At 40.8% G+C, this 19,158-nt stretch overlaps 2 protein-coding genes and 1 long non-coding RNA gene across 3 annotated transcripts in view; 1 reads left to right on the top strand and 2 right to left on the bottom strand.

Annotated features, from left to right (window-relative positions):
- Positions 1–103: 103 nt before the first annotated feature.
- On the top strand, positions 104–13,496 carry VTCN1 (V-set domain containing T cell activation inhibitor 1). The gene is made up of 4 exons (XM_063628041.1): positions 104–263; positions 3,458–3,736; positions 9,376–9,545; positions 13,271–13,496. The coding sequence occupies exons 1-3, from the start codon at positions 104–106 to the stop codon at positions 9,498–9,500; spliced, it is 564 nt and encodes a 187-aa protein (XP_063484111.1). The 3' UTR covers positions 9,501–9,545; positions 13,271–13,496.
- Positions 13,497–16,971: 3,475 nt separating this feature from the next.
- The window catches only part of LOC134733851 (uncharacterized), an 18,890-nt gene continuing 16,703 nt past the window's right edge, over positions 16,972–19,158 (bottom strand). Inside the window, exon 2 of the long non-coding RNA XR_010117394.1 lies at positions 16,972–17,348. This is a non-coding gene — a long non-coding RNA (uncharacterized lncRNA). The remainder of the gene's footprint in view (positions 17,349–19,158) is intronic.
- On the bottom strand, positions 18,634–18,951 carry LOC134734667 (small ribosomal subunit protein uS8-like). The gene has a single exon (XM_063628040.1). The coding sequence runs from the start codon at positions 18,949–18,951 to the stop codon at positions 18,634–18,636; it is 318 nt and encodes a 105-aa protein (XP_063484110.1).

The raw sequence follows: 19,158 nt of genomic DNA, 5'->3' as shown, positions 1-19,158 counted from the left end.
CATCAAACTTTCTGATATTGTGATACAATGGCTGAAGGAAGGTGTTTTAGGCTTGGTCCATGAGTTCAAAGAAGGCAAAGATGAGCTGTCAGAGCAGGATGAAATGTTCAGAGGCCGGACAGCAGTGTTTGCTGATCAAGTGATAGTTGGCAATGCCTCTTTGCGGCTGAAAAACGTGCAACTCACAGATGCTGGCACCTACAAATGCTATATCATCACTTCTAAAGGCAAGGGGAATGCTAACCTTGAGTATAAAACTGGAGGTGAGTTACTTTTGGAGAGAGATTTTTTAAAGCACCAAAAGTATTTAAGGCTAAAGATTATGAGTTGCTTATGAAATATCATGTTGTGACCAATATCAGAGAATGACACTCCCAATTCTGCTAACAGCTGTTTTTACCATTTTATGGCCAAGACCCACACCAACCCCAAAAGTAGCCAACGATAAGAGAGGCCTTAAAAATCTTTTGTTCTGGGTTCTCGCTGCTTCAGAATTTCCAGGTGTGTTCTCTATTCAACAAAATAAATGTAGTCTCTTTTGTGGTAGCCCCTGGTACAGCTAATAAGTGCAGCCTAGCCTGGGATATTTCCATGCTAAGTAGACCCAAGCCCAATCCTGAAATCAGTATCTTCAGAGACTCATGACAGTGGGTGCATTTTAGAAGTTCAAAGGGAACTAACCAAAACGAAAACAACATTGTCCTACAAACTCATTAATTCCCCTTCCCCTGCAACAATGAAATCCACCCTTTGTTGCCAACCCAATTTAACATATGTTTTCTGAATTTATATACAAAGGACTCAGGTACTGTGAGGAGTACAAAGATGATTAAACAGATTTCCCCTACCCTTGCAGAGCTCATAGTATAGATCTCACAGAGTTAGGGGTCAGGACAGAGATAATAAAAGTCTGTAAATAATAATAATTAGTAAAGTGTATCAAATGCTTTAAGAGAAATATAAATAGAGTGATTGAGAGGAAGAGAGAGATCCCGTTCAAATGCATAGGAGGGAAGGGATGGGAAAGCCCCCTGGAGAAGCTGGCATTTGAGGCGAGCCTTGAAGGACAGGCAGAAACCGGGCCTTTCCAGCCTAAACTAGTATGCACAGGCCTTTCTTGCACACCTCATAACATGTATATGCAATGATTCGAAGCTCAGATCTAGAATCAGACCTGTGTAAGTACAGTAGCCTGGGCAAAGCAATCTCTCTGAGCCTCAGTTTCTTCATCTTAAAATGGGGTCATGTCAAAGGGATACTGGAGCCAACTGAAAGAGCTTCCAATGGCAAAGCTGGAACAATTTAAGCAACAAAATAAATAACATAGTATTGAATTGTAACTCAAAGGTACAGAATAAATACATATGACTTCATACTTATTTAAATAAATGAGGGATATGAAACAAATTCCCCTTACAGATGAATTCCAAATAATTTATTTAGATCTCTTCCCTCCAAAAAGTGGAGCTTGAAACCTTCCCTACCCCACTCAGGGTATATTGGACTTAGTGAAGTCCAGCTTCCGAAGAAATCCGGCAAACACTGCTTTAGCCAGGTGATCCAGGTTAACATCATTAATAAGTCATGTCAACAGCATGTACCTTCTGATATAATATGATGAGAAGGGCACTTTACCTCCTGTGCTCTTTCTCTCTAAAACCTGTAACCTGATGTTTTCTCCTGTTAATCAGGAGAAAACATCAGATGAATTCCAACAGAGAGGCAACCTACAAAATACCTAACCAGTATTCCTCAGAACTGTCAAGGTCATGGAAAATACCTAACCAGCACTCCTCAAAACTGTCAAGGTCATGGAATATACAGAAAATTGGGAAAACATGACAGACTGGAAGAAACTCAGGCAACATGATGACTAAAAGCATGGTGGTGTTCTGGATGGAATCCTGGAACAGAAAAAGAACATTAGTGGAAAAACTGTTGAAATACAAATCAAATCTGGAATTTAGTTGATAGTAATGTACCATTGCCGGTTTCTCTGTTTTTTCTTTTTTTTCTTTTTTTTTTTGAGATGGAGTTTCACTCTTGTTGCCCAGGCTGGAATACAACGGCACGATCTCGGCTCACAGCAACCTGCGCCTCCCGGGTTCAAGTGATTCTCCTGCCTCAGCAGCCTCCCAAGTAGCTGGGATTACAGGCATGCACCTCCACAGCTGGCTAATTTTGTATTTTTAGTAGAGACTGGGTTTCTTCATGTTGGTCAGGCTGGTCTCAAACTCCTGACCTCAGGTGATCTGCCCACCTCAGCCTCCCAAAGTGCTGGGATTACAGGCATGAGCCACCGAGCCTGGCCTCCAGTTTCTCAGTTTTGACGAATGCACATTGGTTAAGATGTTGACATTAGAGGAAACTGGATGAGGCCTATGCCAGAACTCTATACCTTCTATGCAACTTTTCTGTACATGTGAAATTATTTCGAAATTATTTCAAAATTAAAAGTTGATATTTTTTTAATGGGGATGATAGTATTCACAGGAGTGTTGTGAGGATCAAATGAAATAAGGTCTGGAATACAGTACTGGCACAGAATATACCCTCAATGAATGGTGATTCATTGTCATGTAAACTTAGTTTCCCACATCATCGCCCAAGAGCGTCTTCCCTGCCTGCTCCAAGCATGAGTCTTGTCTCCCCTGCTAGAGAACAGACTCCTTAAAGGTTAGGCAAGGGCTTTCCTTTTACGACTTACTCAGCACCAGCTCAGTCCCGGGTAAAGGAAGCCGCCAAATAAATTAATAAATTATATTTTACCCCAATAAAAAGTCCAGGCTTAAACATTTTTCCACAACTGTCTCTCTGCCTGGATACGGGGGGGAGCTAAATCTTAATTTCAAAATGCAGTTAACTCTCCTGTGAGGAGAATTACCTGGAGGAAAACAAATGTCTGTTTCTATCCCTGGATACCAGAGCTGCACAATCTCTACCCAAGCAAACTCCAAATCCCTGTGATGACAAAGCTTGTGGATGGAATTTCTGTGGGTGATAGATGAATGCTGTTTGTTTCTTCTTTCTCCTTGTCCCTACTCACCCTAACTTTATCCTCCAGGGAGAAAAATACATAAAATCCAGAAGCTTCACAGATCCCTAGGAAAATGCCTAATTTCCCTAAGGGATAAGCTTTTTTATGACCACTGAGGTTTCTCTTACTTGGAGAAAATTATCTATTGTAACAATAATATACCTAGAATTTAGGTCCTTGGGGTTTGTGATTGGCCAAAGGGTTGTGATGTATAGCAATACTATGAGCAAATAATTATTCGCACCTATAATACAATGGGCCATACACAGATGGACCTCTGAGGAAGTACTGAGTAGCTTCAATGATAAAAAAAAAAAAAAAAAAAAAAAGACTGCATTTTTAAGACCTAGCACTTCAAAGGCTATATTGTCTTATGTGTCTGACTTTGGCATCTGCCCTTTTTGACTTTTGGCCCTGCAGCCTTCAGCATGCCGGAAGTGAATGTGGACTATAATGCCAGCTCAGAGACCTTGCGGTGTGAGGCTCCCCGATGGTTCCCCCAGCCCACAGTGGTCTGGGCATCCCAAGTTGACCAGGGAGCCAACTTCTCAGAAGTCTCCAATACCAGCTTTGAGCTGAACTCTGAGAATGTGACCATGAAGGTTGTGTCTGTGCTCTACAATGTTACGATCAACAACACATACTCCTGTATGATTGAAAATGACATTGCCAAAGCAACAGGGGATATCAAAGTGACAGGTGGGTTCCTCCATGCTTTTGTATGGATTTACTGGGGAAACAGTAAAATCTAAATTAAAATTTAATTTCATTAATAGATATATACCAAGGCACAAAAATCTCTAGAGTCCTCTTCACTAAGAATTTGATCACTCAATTCCAGTTGAGATTGTATTACATAAGAGAAAGCCCAACACAAAACAATATGTATGGCATATAGGTCAAAGATGGCAATTAGGTTTCATCTTGTATGCTTTCTCATTGATTGTCTGGAGAACATTGTTTAGGATTCTGAGGCTCTGTATAACTCAGTAGGACTACCTTGCTACAGCAGTGGGGAAATGATAATTAATTACTTGACATCTTTGATATGTTCAGCTGGACTTCAAGCCCTCCAAAACTTAGGCTAGAAACCAAGGTTTGGTTCCACTCTGCCTTTGAGAAGGCTGTGAATCTGAAGACTAAAAGTCTGGAGTCTGACTTAGTTTTGTTCATCCCTCATGGGACTGACTCATGATCCCACTAATATTGGCTCAGGATTAATCTGAAACCCCTAGATGGAACCGGTCTCTCAGCACCCTAGCTGAGAACTGGCTGAGAAGACCCAGCACCCTAGTCTCCCTGCAGTGCTTTAGTGCATACAAAACCTTAGGTTGAGCTAGTATCAAGAAAATGCATAGACTGAATTCTGACTTTTAAGACCATCCTTCCTGGGGCTAAATTGGATTCAAACTGTAATGAAAGGAGTATGTCAGGAGGCTGCTGTTTAAATCAAGCCTAGCACTAGGCACAAAATACCTTACACATTATAAGTACCCTATAAATGCTTGCTGAATCTAACTGAATAAATCATATTCTTATGATTTTTTAATTTGAAATTATACATATGAACCCAAAATTATCTACAACTCTGATATATCAATTTAAAAAATAAATTACACACACAAAAGTAACCTACGGAATGAGAGAAAATATTTGTAAATTGTTTATCTAAATAAGGGGTTTCAATCCAGAATATATTAAGAACTCCTACAACTCAACAACAACAAAAATCAAATAACCTCATTTTAAAATGGGCAAAGTACTTGAAGAGACATTCATCCCAAGATGATATAAAAATAGCTAGAAAGCAAATGAAAAGATGCTCAACATCACTAATCATTGGAGAAATGCAAGTCAAAACCACAATGAGATATCACCTAATGCCCATTAGGGTAGCTACTCTAAAATCAAAACAAAATAAGGCAAAAACAGGAAATAACATGTTGGTGAGGATGCAGAAAAATTGGAACCCCCATGCACTGTTGGTGGGACTGTAAAATGGTGCAATTTCTATAGAAAATAGTATAAAGTGTCATCAAAACAATTAAAAAAAAGAACTACTGAGAGATGCAGCCAGCCGGACTTCGTGGGTCGAGTGGGGACTTGGAGAACTTTTCTTTCTAGCTAGAGGATTGCAAATGCACCAATCAGCACTCAGTGTCTAGCTAAAGGATTGTAAATGCACCAATCAGCACTCTAAAAATGAACCAATCAGCACTCTGTAAAATGGACCAATCAGCACTCTGTAAAATGGACCAATCAGCAGGACGTGGGCGGGGCCAAATAAGGGAATAAAAGCTGGCCACTGAGCCAGCAGCAGCAACCTGGGTTGCCTTTCAGGGAGTGGGAGCTTTGTTTTTTTGCTGTTCACAATAAATCTTGCTGCTGCTCACTGTTTGGGTCTGCACTAGCTTTAAGAGCTGTAACACTCACTGCGAAGGTCTGCGGCTTCATTCCTGAAGTCAGCGAGACTGTGAACCCACTGAGAGGAACAAACAACTCCAGACGCGCAATATCTCAACATCTGAAGGAACCAACTCCGGACACACCATCTTTAAGAATTGTAACACTCAGGCTGGGCGCGGTGGCTCACACTTGTAATCCCAGCACTTTGGGAGGCTGAGGCGGGCGGTTCACGAGGTCAGGAGGTTGAGACCATCCTGGCTAACATGGTGAAACCCCCTCTCAACTTAAAAAAAAAAAAATACAAAAAATTAGCCGGGTGTAAGGGAGGGCAACTGTAGTCCCAGCTACTCGGGAGGCTGAGGCAAGAGAATGGCGTGAATCTGGGAGGCGGAGCTTGCAGTGAGCCAAGATTGCGCCACTGCACTCCAGCCTGGGCAACAGACCAAAATTCCGTCTCAAAAAAAAAAAAAAAAAAAAAATGTAACACTCGCCTTGAGGGTCTGTGGCTTCATTCTTGAAGTCAGGGAGACCAAGAACCCACCAGAAGGAACAAATTCTGGACACACTATCATATGATCTAACAGTCCTGCTTCTGGGTATGCCTCCAAAAGGATTCAGAGTCTGAATGAGATATTTGCACACCCGTGGTCACAGTAGCACTATTCACAAAAGTCAAGAGATAAAATCAACCCAAAATGTCCATCAGTAGATGACTAGATAAACAAAAATATGGTATACACATACAATAGAATACCATTCAGGCTCAAAAATGAAGGAAATCCTATTATATGCTATGACATGAATGAACTTTCAGGACATTATCTATGTGAAATAAGCCAGTCACAAAAAGACAAATACTGTATGATTTAAACAAAGCATCTAAAGCAGTCAAATTCACAGAAAGTAGAATGATGGTTAGCAGAGGGCAGGGTGGAGGAGTTGAAGGAGAAAGAGGCTTTTGTTTAATGAGTATAGAGTTTCAGATTTGCAAAATGAAAAAGTTCTAATGATTTGTCTTATAGCAATGTGGATATACTTAACACTACTGAACTGTACACTTAAAAATGGTTAAGATGGTAAATTTTGTTGTGTTTTTACAGCAATTTTTTAAAAGTAATTTAAAAATTATATATGAGAGCGAGAGTTCTTGCACAATCTTGAGGAACAAATTGGCAACTATCCTGGTTAGGATTATTAGTTGCCTGTAACAGAAAACCAATATAAATAAATCTAGGCTGAAAAGGAAATGTAGAAAGTGTATTAGAATGTTGTGGAACCAAAGACAGGAAGTTCAGTTGACTTCAGGATCAACTGGAACCAGGAACTTAAATCCCACTGAGATTCTTTGTCTCTCATTTCTACTTAATTCTCTCTTTACTCTCTTGTTTTAGTCCATATGGCAAGACATGATTGCCAAGCATCCGTATATTTAAAAATCTCTTACCCAAGAGAGTAGTGAGACTGAACCTCAATTCATCAGTCTCATTCTACATTCCCAAGAAGGACTTTGACTCAGCTTGGGTCAGCTGCCCATACCTAGGCCAATGAGGCAGTATCTGATGAAAGGCCTTACCAGAAGAGGAGGGACTGAAGTATTGGTCATTTAAAACAATGGGTGCTGACAACAGTATCTCAGTCCAGCTCCCAGTAAAAAGCTCCAAGCTGTGTTAATAATGTCTTCTAGTAGCAAGGGCCATAACTGAACAAGACATAGATATTGAGCACACCTTTTATTCAATTAATAGATCTGTCTTCTTTACATGTTTGTTGGATGCATCAAAACAAGTGTTCGAAGTGTCAGGCTAGGATGAAATACAACTTTTGGTAGCTCAAAATTAAGAAAATAGCAGAATTTCTTATTGTTATACACAAAGTAGGTGCTCCATACATGTTTTTCAACAAGTAGGGCCATGGGATTTACATCCTGTGTTGTCTGCCTATACTGCTAATTTAGGTCATTCATTTAACAAATATCTATTGTGTGCCAAGTATGTTCAGAGTACTTTTTTAAGCCCCCTGAGATACTGAAATGAATAGCGTAAGTATTGAAAGAGAAGTTAATCGCAGTGTAGATTTAGTACCTATGGGAAAGAGTTGTTAATTATGACTGAAGTGGATCCATAGATAAGGCAGGGTTCAGGCTGGGTTTTGAAGAAGAAAAAAAATGGTTTGGATAAAATGGGAAGACAGGAAGTCAGGAGCTTACAGTAATGGTCTGGGGGAGAAATTATGAGAGTATTAACTGGGGCAGGGGCAATGGGAAAGAAAAGGGGAAGAATCAAAAGTTGCATAAACAAAATAATGTACAGTCCTTGGTGATGCAAATGTGAAAGTCAAGAGAAATCACAAGTCAAAATGGGTTTGATATTTCTACCCAGGATACTTAGAAGCTTGGTGATGCTACCAGAAAAAAAAAAAAACCCACCCCAAAACATAAGAGCAATATGTGTGGGGAGTAGATAAGGGTTTTAGAGATGTTGAGTTTTAAATGTCCATAGTGTACCCAGTTAGAGATGCCCAGTGCTTAGCACAATACCTAGCATGTGATAGGTTTTGGGGAGAACACTTCACCCTTACCCCATATACTTCCTTTTATGAGAAGGGATCCCCACCAGTGTAATCTTTTTAGCCTCTCTCTTCCTCCCTCTTTCAGTCTTCCCCAGAGAACAGGGAATTAATTTATCTGATTGATGGGTATATTAGGAGCAGCTGGACATAAGTAGCTCAGCTCCTTCTTTTTCTCTTTGTTTTTGCTAACTCTCAGGAAGCCCGTGTACATTCTGCTGTGCTCCTGCAGGCCGTCAGTTGTTCAGGGGTAGAATCTGCTCCTGCAGGAGACTTGCACCAGTCTGGTTCTGTCTGACAGTGGGGAGTCTAGGCTGTAGCCCACTTGCCTACCTACAAAGCCTCATTCTCTGTTAACAGATTTTCAGCACTAAAGGTGATATTTTGGTCTTCCAGTTGCCTTATTTTTTTGTCCTTCTCTTTAATTGGTTCAGAGCTAAGCTGGGGAAGAGGCTGTTATTTATTGGACTCCTTTGAACCCCAATAGTAGGTACTCAGAAATATTTACTGAATAATTATGTTTTTAAATGACATATCTAGCAGCAACTGGAAATCTAGATGTGGAACTCAGGGCAGAGTTCAAACGAAGGAGGTAGACTTGGAAATGACCAGCATGAAAGTGATATTTATTAGGCTTGAGTGATGTTGGCTTTATTGTCGTTTTTACAGCCAATACTTATGGAGTGCTTATTATGGGCCAGACACTGTTCTAAGTGCTTTGCATGCATTAACTCATTAATCCTCATAAGAACCCTATGAAGTAGGTTATTAGTATTTTAGCCCTATTTATAGATGAAGAAACTGGAGCACATACATTGAGTAACTTGCCTAAAGTCACACAGCTGGTAAGTGACAGAGCTGAAATGAAATAAAAGAGATAGGATTGTTTAGGGAGGAAATCGAGCAAAAGAAGTATTATTTCATTTCTTTACATCTACCATTCTCTACTTCAGAATGAGAACAATACTTCCTAGACACTTTATAGTGGTATGATGAAAGCTAATGTAATGACATGGATCCTGTAAAGATCACTGCCTGGAGGGAAAATGTGTCTCAAGCCAAGAACTGGCCATGGCAGTTTGTTTAGCCTATTCTTTATTTGGTAACCAATAACAGTCTCTCTATTGGTATAGTTTTTCATTCAGCTGAGTGTTCACTGGAATGGACCACAGAATGGAATTTTCTTTGAAGAAAGAGAAAGCTCTATTTTTAAGCCAGTTACGGAGTGGTGGGCAAAGGGGTAAAAAATTGCCTGAATTAGGAACAACTTGTTCTGTTTTTCAGGTACTTTTCTTTGCTAACCAGTCATGTGAAGAAGACATCCAGCTTCTCCTATATGACCTTAAACTTTTTCTCTTACTTCACAGAATCTGAGATCAAAAGGCGGAGTCACCTACAGCTGCTAAACTCAAAGGCTTCTCTGTGTGTCTCTTCTTTCTTTGCCATCAGCTGGGCACTTCTGCCTCTCACCCCTTACCTGATGCTAAAATAATGTGCCTCGGCCACAAAAAAGCATGCAAAGTCATTGTTACAACAGGTAAGATTAATCACAAATAGTGTGGGAGATTGGTTCTGTGGGTGCTTGTGCTCCTAATGAGAGTCAGATAGCCTTCAGCATCAGCCACAGAAAGAAACATTTAATGACACCAGGGCTGTGACATTATTTCCACTAGTACTGGGAAAGGTAATCATTTGTTAGGTCAGCAAACAGCGTAGACTTCATTGACAGACCCATAGGAAAAAATAACATACAATTCATTTATGTAAATTCAAATACCTTTTAAGTTACTCAGTCATCAATGAAGGCAAAATAACTTATTGAAGAGAAAGAGATATTTAGCCCTGACTAATTACCCTGGATTTCACTGTTATTTATAAAGCATATCATCATTCACATAAAACCCCTCCCTGCCCCTCCAGCCGGCCCCTGTGGACAGTTGGCAGATGACTCACCAACTAGCCCTCCTGCTGAGATTTCCTTCTCACTTCAGTCCTCTGGCTCCAATTATTGTTAGGATATTTCCTTTTGAATATTCTTCTGCACATGAAATGTTTATAAAGCTGAGATCATGAAGTTCCAGTCGATACTCCCATATTACTCAGTGGCATCCCCACCAAGCCTCCAGGTTTACAGCCTCAGAGCTATTTTTGTCTCCCCTCTGTCCCTCATGTCAATTTCTTATCAACCCCTACCGATCACATTTTCCCCTGTGTTGCCTCTCAGATTGATCCCAATCCAGCTTTCATCATCTCACACCCAGACTGGTTTTGAAACACTGTACCTGCTCCTTCCTTTCCCTGTTTTAGCTGATAGGAAACACGGTGCCAGAATCAAAGTATTCTGAAACACGATTTCATCATAGCCTTCCTTTGCTCCAGACCCTAAAGTGACTCTCTGGACATAACTATATCAAAGTCAAAGTCACAGACGCATACCTACCCACCATTACTACCTACCACTACTGCTGCCTACCACTAGCTGCTACCTACCATTACTTTCTGGTCTTGCTCCCTCCCTCACTGTCTTTTCCTGGAAATCTTCTCTACTCTATGGCAATTTATACCCACTACTTCCTTTATCCATTTTAGGAAAATGCTTCCTAGTTTATCTCCCACCTTCCCAAGGGTGGTTGTACTTTACATCCTCTTGGCATGCATGTATGATTTATATCTTACACTCTCCAGGGCACATGTATTCCTTGCCTACATTGCTAAGTCCTCAGAGTCAGGTAAAGATCTGTTGATCTGCTTCTTTTCATTCTTTCTCTCGTTCTCCAAGATTTCACTATAGTGCAGTGAACAAAGGAGATCCTTTGTAAGGAAACCCACCAGTTTTCATCATTTCCAATCCTCCACAGTTGTCAGCAGAGATTTCCCTAAGGAAACTGTCCCTTGGGAATCTCACTAGTAGAGGGAAAAGCACTTTTTTCTTTCCTTGATTCCCCACAACACTGCAAATGAGTGTTTAATAACGTACAACTAAATAATATGTCCTATATAACATAGCTGACTCATCTTTACCTTGTATTCCCTTAGAGTAATAATTTACAGCTTAAAAAAAAATCCATGACATACATCTAATGGATAATGTTCACATGCAGCACACGTAGGCTTATATACAATTACCCAGTTAGCTGCAGTCCACCTCTTTCTCCCTGGCACCATAGAGTAATAACCATAAATCAAGTAGTTTTTTTAAAGTAAATGAATAAGGCTGGGCACGGTGGCTCACACCTGTAACCCCAGCACTTTGAGAGGCCAAGATGGGAGGACTGCTTGAGCCCAGGAGTTTAAGACCAACCTGGGCAATATGGTGAGACCCCCATCTCTACAAAAAAATGTAAAAATTAGCCCTGCGTGGAGGTTCACCTGTGGTCCCAGCTACTCAGGAGGCTGAGGTGGAAGGATTTCACGAGCCCAGGAGGTTTAGGCTGCAGTGAGCCATGTTTGCACCACTGCACTCCAGCCTGGGCAACAGAGTGAGACCCTGTCTCAAAAAAATAGTAATAAAAGTAAATGAATAGAACATTATTTGAGATACACATTATAATAGGTCATGGCATTTTAGGCCACACACACTCCCTGGTTAGGAATTGAGGCAGAAACCACCTTTCCACCTCTATTCAGGAGCCTGCCCAGACTCCTCTCAGTTCTCATTTACTATGAGGACCCATCTCTTCTCTTCCTTGAGACTGCCACTGGGATGATACCCCCTTAAGGAGAGATTCAAACCATCTCTTTTTCCCCAGCAACCCGTGGGACCATGTGGTCTCAATAGAACAACATCAAAATACCGAAAAATAAGCCCCTTTCTAAACAAGAGATACACCACGCAGTGGCAGGGAAGCTCTCAGTTCTTGATAATTGTTTTGTGAATGGCTATAATGGTATCTTATTGCTGTTATTTCCACAGTCCCAGGGATCTACAGAACTATTTCACCACCAGATATGACCTAGTTTTATATTTCTGGGAGGAAATGAATTCATATCTAGAAGTCTGGAGTGAACAAACAAGAGCAAGAAACAAAAAGAAGCCAAAAGCAGAAGGCTCCAATATGAACATGATAAATCTATCTTCAAAGACATATTAGAAGTTGGGAAAATAATTCATGTGAACTAGACAAGTGTGTTAAGAGTGATAAGTAAAATGCACGTGGAGACAAGTGCATCCCCAGATCTCAGGGACCTCCCCCTGCCTATCACCTGGGGAGTGAGAGGATAGGATAGTGCACGTTCTTTGTCTCTGAATGTTTAGTTATATGTGCTGTAGTGTTGCTCTGAGGAAGCCCCTGGAAAGTCTGTCCCAATATATCCACATCTTATATTCCACAAATTAAGCTGTAGTAGGTACCCTAAGATGCTGCTAATTGACTGCCACTTCGCAACTCAGAGGCGGCTGCATTTTAGTAATGGGTCAAATGATTCACTTTTTATGATGCTTCCAAAGGTGCCTCAACTTCTCTTCCCAACTGACAAATGCCAAAGTTGAGAAAAATGATCATAATTTTACCATAAACAGAGCAGTCGGCAACACCGATTTTATAAATGAACTGAGCACCTTCTTTTTAAACAAACAAATGCGGGTTTATTTCTCAGATGATATTCATCCGTGAATGGTCCAGGGAAGGACCTTTCACCTTGACTATATGGCATTATGTCATCACAAGCTCTGAGGCTTCTCCTTTCCATCCTGCGTGGACAGCTATGACCTCAGTTTTCAATAGCATCCAGAGCAGTGGGACTCAGCTGGGGTGATTTAGCCCCCCATCCCCGGAGGAATGTCTGAAGACAATTTTGGCTACCACAATGAGGGAGTGGAGGAGGATACAGTGCTACTACCAACTAGTGGATAGAGGCCAGGGATGCTTGCTCAACCTCCTACCATGTACAGGACGTCTCCCCATTACAATTACCCAATCCAAAGGGTCAACTGTGTCAGGGCTAAGAAACACTGGTTTCGAGTAGAAAAGGGCCTGGAAAGAGGGGAGCCAACAAATCTGTCTGCTTCCTCACATTAGTCATTGGCAAATAAGCATTCTGTCTCTTTGGCTGCTGCCTCAGCACAGAGAGCCAGAACTCTATCGGGCACCAGGATAACATCTCTAAGCGAACAGAGTTGACAAGGCCTGTGGGAAATGCCTGATGGGATTATCTTCAGCTTGTTGAGCGTCTGAGTTTCTTTCCCTTCATTCTACCCTGCAAGCCAAGTTCTGTAAGAGAAATGCCTGAGTTATAGCTCAGGTTTTCTTACTCTGAATTTAGATCTCCAGACCCTGCCTGGCCACGATTCAAATTAAGGCAACAAACATATACCTTCCATGAAGCACACACAGACTTTTGAAAGCAAGGACAATGACTGCTTGAATTGAGGCCTTGAAGAATGAAGCTTTGATGGGAAAGAGTACTTTGTTTCCAGCCCCCTTGCCACACTTTTCATGTGTTAACCACTGCCTTCCTGGACCTTGGAGCCACGGTGACTGTATTACATGTTGTTATAGAGCACTGATTTTAGAGTTCTGATTGTTCAAGAGAATGATTAAATATACATTTCCTACACCATTGTCTGCCTGGTTTGTCAAAAAAAGTGAGTGAAGGGAAGATGGACTAAAAAGCCATAGAGCAGGTTCTAAAGATTAGTACCTAACACTTAACAGGCCTTCAATAAATGTTTGTTGAGTGAATGGGTAAATGAATGGGAGGAAAGATAAGACTGTGAATATGGGCTGGGTGGCTGGGTCTAGTTTCTTAGTGAAATTCCACTGGGCTTATACCAGCCTGGCACATTTCCATCTCGGGAGATACTAGTAGCAATGGGCTTCAGGCAGATACATGTAGGAGAATACATATAGGTGGACAAACTAATTGCTCTAGTGTCAAGAAATCTGACTTTCACTACTGAGCAATTATTAAATTCTCAAATATTAGAGCTGTAAAAAACTCAGTCATCTTTTCTAGTCCTTTAATTTTTCAGATAAAGACCCAAAGACTCAGGGTAAAAGAAATGTAACTGGCTATGCTCAGATTTTATAACGTTCTAAAAGCCACACTGGTAATTGGTAGAGAGATGTAATCTACAGAAAATTTAATTGCCAAATGACAAATTCCCAGAGGATTTTTAGACCAACTTTGCCCTGTTGCATTCCCAGTTTGGTCCCAATATAGGCCTTCTGCAAGAAGAGATCAATGCCGAACCAAACTGAGAAAGCAAACTGTGAAAGCATAAACAATCCCGGCCCAGATTAATTATTTGGCTTTGTCCGTGAGCACACAGTAGGTACATTAGACAAAAAATGTGTCATATCAGCCCGACTGCAAGGACCAGATTTTGAGGTACACCATAGACATATGGGGATGTTCAAACCGATGTGCCGAAGGCAAAAACATTTCAGAAGTGTTGACACATTGGAGGGAACAGACAAGTCAAACTTCAAGGTGAAGTATGGGCTGTCAGCTATCTCCAGGAATGTAAATACACAATGACCTCAATCTGTGCATTGTTAACTGGGGGAGAGAAGTGTGCAGGGGTCATTATTACATAATAAGGATTCTGCCCTGTGGCATATGTCATGTGCTTTGGTTCTGTTGATGAAACTTCTAATTCCCAGTCTGCTTCCAGCTGGTGAAGTCTCCATACATCCATCAGGGTGCTCTAATTCCCACTATATTACTATGTGTTTGAACTGTTTACTCCTTCGAACCTTGGCTTATTTCATCTTTCATGGAATCATTCCCAGGAGTTTCAATATGGGAGTCATCAATGAAAATAAACAGAGTCACAGAAACAGATGCCTTGTCCATGAGCACACAGTAGATACCTTAGATAACAGATGTTATCACATCAGCCCAACTGCAAGGACCAGATTATGAGGTACACCACAGACATCTGGGGATGCTCAAACCTAAGTGCCAAAAGCTAAAACATTACAGAAATATGGATACATTTGCTGTCTCCCATCTTTCTTTAAATTTTACCCATCATCCAGGTCCCTCCAAAATTCTTCTTTCCTCATGAACCTATCTATCACTTCATGGTCCAACGCACCGTTATGTTACTCTTTTCTTTAGTCTACACATGCATTTTTTTCACTGCTGTGCACTTGGACTCACTTGAAGATGATAACAAAATAAGGATGGGACCCAGACAGCCCTTGGAAGTTTGCTCCATGAAAGAGGATCAAGTAGATATTCCCTGGCAGGCTTGTTTACTGATGGTGTCTGCTGGGCCAATGCAATTAATTTGCAGCCTGGAAACAGCAGGTCTGTAGTTATCACTCCAGGAGCCCCTTTCTACTGGAAGATTGGTTCCCTTTATGATGACATTGCCTTGACTCTTCTCAAAGTCATAACTTTGACCTTCAGCTTTATCTTATCTCTTCAGTTCAAATTGCCTGGCCTAAGAAGTATTCTTAGTAGTTTCAATTGAAAGATCTCTTACCCCAAACTCTAAAAGTTACTTTAAATAAGAACTTTATGGACACTTTGGTCTTATATCCTTTCCTTAGAACAAACTGAAAGCTATGTTCAGTTCATCTAGCCTATGAGCTGCTCATGGTAGACTGGGACCACTTCCTTTCTCTCTAGTTTTCTATATTTGCAGTTTCCAAACTTTATTTGTAGCCGTTCATGTATCATTACAGGGAGAACTATTTAGGTTTTGACAGATTAAATCTGAGAATCTTATAGTATTTAATATGACTTTGATGAGATGGATCAGGTAGCCATATATAACTCAAGTGGTGAGTCCAGGTCTTATACCTCGGGTAGGTAAGACTGGATGGGAGACAGGGTGATAGCATAAAGATGGCAGTTTCTAGTGAGAGGCAGCAGGTATTCCCGAAACAGCCAAGTCTCAGCCTGCTAAATGAGGCTCTATGAGAAAAATGATAATTGTCTTCAATTCCTCTCACCTTCCCTTTTACCTGTTTTTCCTTATGGTTCAACCAACCCTCCTCTAGGTCTTTTGTACTCTCCATCTCTCTACTATTATTTCCATCAAAACTCCCGCCAGCACTGCCCCCAACAAAAATGATCCCTGGCATTCAGCTACATGAGAAGGTAGTTTATCAACTATAATTTGCATTAGCTTAATGCACTGCCCTCCCATATAAGCAAAGCCTTACTTTATTGAAATAAAGCTACTAAGAGTGAAGAATAAGGTATCACAAAAATATCAAACTCGTGGGAGATACTTGCGATATCATACTGTAGACTGACAATTCTCAGTCTGGAGGCTCAGGGGTGCTTTTTAGCAATACAGATATTAACGCCTCCATGCCCCATTGCTGAGTTAAGAATCCCTGTGAGGCCAGGTGTGGTGGCTTATGCCTGTAATCCCAGTGCTTTGGGATGCCAAGCCAGGAGGATCACTTGAGGCCAGGAGTTCAAGACCAGACTGGGCAACATAGCAAGACCCTGTCCTTACAAAAAAAAATTTTTTTTAATTAACCAAGTGTGGTGGCATGCACCTGTAGTCCCAGCTACTCAGGAGGCTAAGGTGGCAGGATATTTTAAACCCAGGAGTTCAAGGCTGCAGTGAGCTAGGATCATGCTGCTGCACTCCAGCCTAGGTGACAGGGTGAGACCCTATCTCTTAAAAAAAAAATCACCATGTAACATGAGACATGTTTGAAGAGAACACATCACCTATATAAACATGTAACTATTGTGGAAATCTGAGGTCTACTGATGCAAATAACCACCTTTATAAAAGGGAAGGAAATGGGGTGCCTCCTATGGGTCAAACTAGGCATTTCTCTCATCCGATCCTTATCCCATAAGGTGGTATCATTTTGACCCTAGCACCATCACCATCACCATTTTATAGAGCAGAAAATATGTTCTGAGAGGTTACGTAACTCACCCAGGATCACATAGCCAACAGGTTAACCAGAATTCAAACCCAAATCTATCATCACAACGCACACTATTTCTGAAAGAGTACAAGAATGTGCAAAATTGCTACGTAAGGTTTAAAACATTGTATGAATATTGACAATCATATTCTTATTTGTATCAAACTATGAGGATTTGTTGGGAGGTTCAGCTTCATAAGATCTTCAGCCATCTGTGAGGAGGATGGCTCCTCTGCCTGGAGGAGACAGCAATGACTGCTCAATTACGCTCAGGCCTTCTCTGATGCACAAAGGGGCTGGCAGTGACAGTGCAAGCCTCTTCCTAGCTCACTGTGAGAACACTGCCTTGTGCTCATGCAGCTCCTTGGAGGTATCTTCAAGGCTTCACATGTAGTCTGTAATCTGATGAGGCAGAAATCTTTACCAGATGATGCAAAATGTTTCCTGAGATCAGATTATGTGTTCCTTGTTGTTGGCCTCAAGTATACCTGGAAAGAACAGATTTAATGATTAAATCCTCCTGAGTCCACTAATGTTGAGAATAGATTACGTATGGTTCTAGCCTCTTTGCCATGACCCACCACACTGCTTTTATATAGTCAAATCTATCAGTAATTTCTATTTTGGTTTCTGTCTTGATATTTAAGTACTTCCTTTAGTACTTATGCCTTCTGTAGCCCTCAATTATACAAAAAATTAATCTTTACATTTTAATGCTTCCATGTTTTACTTTTAACATTTAAATATTTAATCCAATCTGAAATTAATTTTTGTATATTCTATGAGATGAATTAGCTATTATTTCTTCAAGTGATTTTATAATACTATTTGTTAATTTATCCTTACCCTCACTGACTTTTTAAAATATTTTGTTATATGTATTTTTCTTACATATACTTGTGTCTGTTTCTGAACTTTTGATAACCTTTGAGACCTACAGTTTTAGCCAGCATATACAGAAAGGAAAATGTTATGTGCACATACATTCACCCAGCCATTCCCTGGAGATGGGTAAGAAAGAACAAAATAGAGGAAAAAATTAGAAATTATTAGTGAATAATCAAAGAGGACTTATCAGTTTAATAAATAAACCCTTGTAAGAAGTCTTCCTGGTGTAAATTAGGGTATTACCATTCTCCTTTAATGAACAAGAAGCAAATGGGTAGATACAATCTGGATAAAGATACACAAGTGTCAGGGAATTCTTGTGTCCATTAAACTTCTCTCCCCACCTCATCCATTTATGAGCCAGAGTATTCTACTTACCTACTTTCAGGGTCAAGCCTGAGTATACTCTGAACAGAGTTCCTGCTGTGGGCAAAATTTACATTAGGAGTGCTTGTCTAAATAGTACCGACTTCATCCAGTAACTGTGACAATTAAATGAGATAATTCATAAAAAGCAGTTCTTACATTGCCTGCCTGTATTAGTCCGCTAGGGCTACCATCACAAAATATCACAGATTGGGTGGCTTAAACAATAGACATTTATTTCTCACAGTTCTGGAGCCTGGAAATCTAGGATCAGGTGTCAGAAGATTTGGCTTCTCCTGAGGCCTCTCTCTCTGTCTTGTAGACAGCCGCCTTCTTGCTGTGTGCTCACAGCATTTTCTCTGTGTGTGTGTGCACTCCTGATGTCACTCCCTTTTCTTTTTCTTTTTTTCCACTGAGGCATTTTATTTGTAAATATGTATCACATCCTTAGAAAAAGGATCCCAGGATTTTCCCTCCTGTATGTTTTTGTCTTACTTCTTTGTGGTCCATGATGCCAGCTTAGAGTGTCAGTACAATGACACCAAACTGGCGAGATGGGAGCAGATTTGTCTGCCATTTTTCTAGATCTTTGAGTTGCACATCAAATCTGGGCCTGATCACTCCACACTTGTTTAACCTGCCAGTGAGGTTCACAGCAGTTTTCCCAACTCTGTGATCATCAGCGATTTCAAATTTGCCAACGTAACCATGCTTCATCAACACAGTTAGAAACCAGATGATGACTTTGGAGCATAGCCTATTAAGAACCTGGCATTTGCCTCCTTTTCCAGTGTTGATGTTCTTGAGAGCATCAGCCAGGGCGTTCATGCATTCCATTATGGCAGCATGGAGAGATGGCGAAAGGAGGTTGGGAGGGGAGGGCACATGGAGTTCCCCTTATGAGGACACCCATCATACTGGATTTGGGCCCACCCAAATGACCTCATTTGACCCTAATTGCCTTTTTAAAGGCTGTATCTTCAAATAGAGTCATGTTCTGAGGTATCCTGGAGGTCAGGAATTTAACATATAAATCTGGGGCCG

This window comes from Symphalangus syndactylus, chromosome 12 (assembly GCF_028878055.3).
Source record: "Symphalangus syndactylus isolate Jambi chromosome 12, NHGRI_mSymSyn1-v2.1_pri, whole genome shotgun sequence".
Taxonomy (NCBI): Eukaryota; Metazoa; Chordata; class Mammalia; order Primates; family Hylobatidae; genus Symphalangus; species Symphalangus syndactylus.
This window is presented reverse-complemented; position numbering and strand designations above follow the sequence as displayed.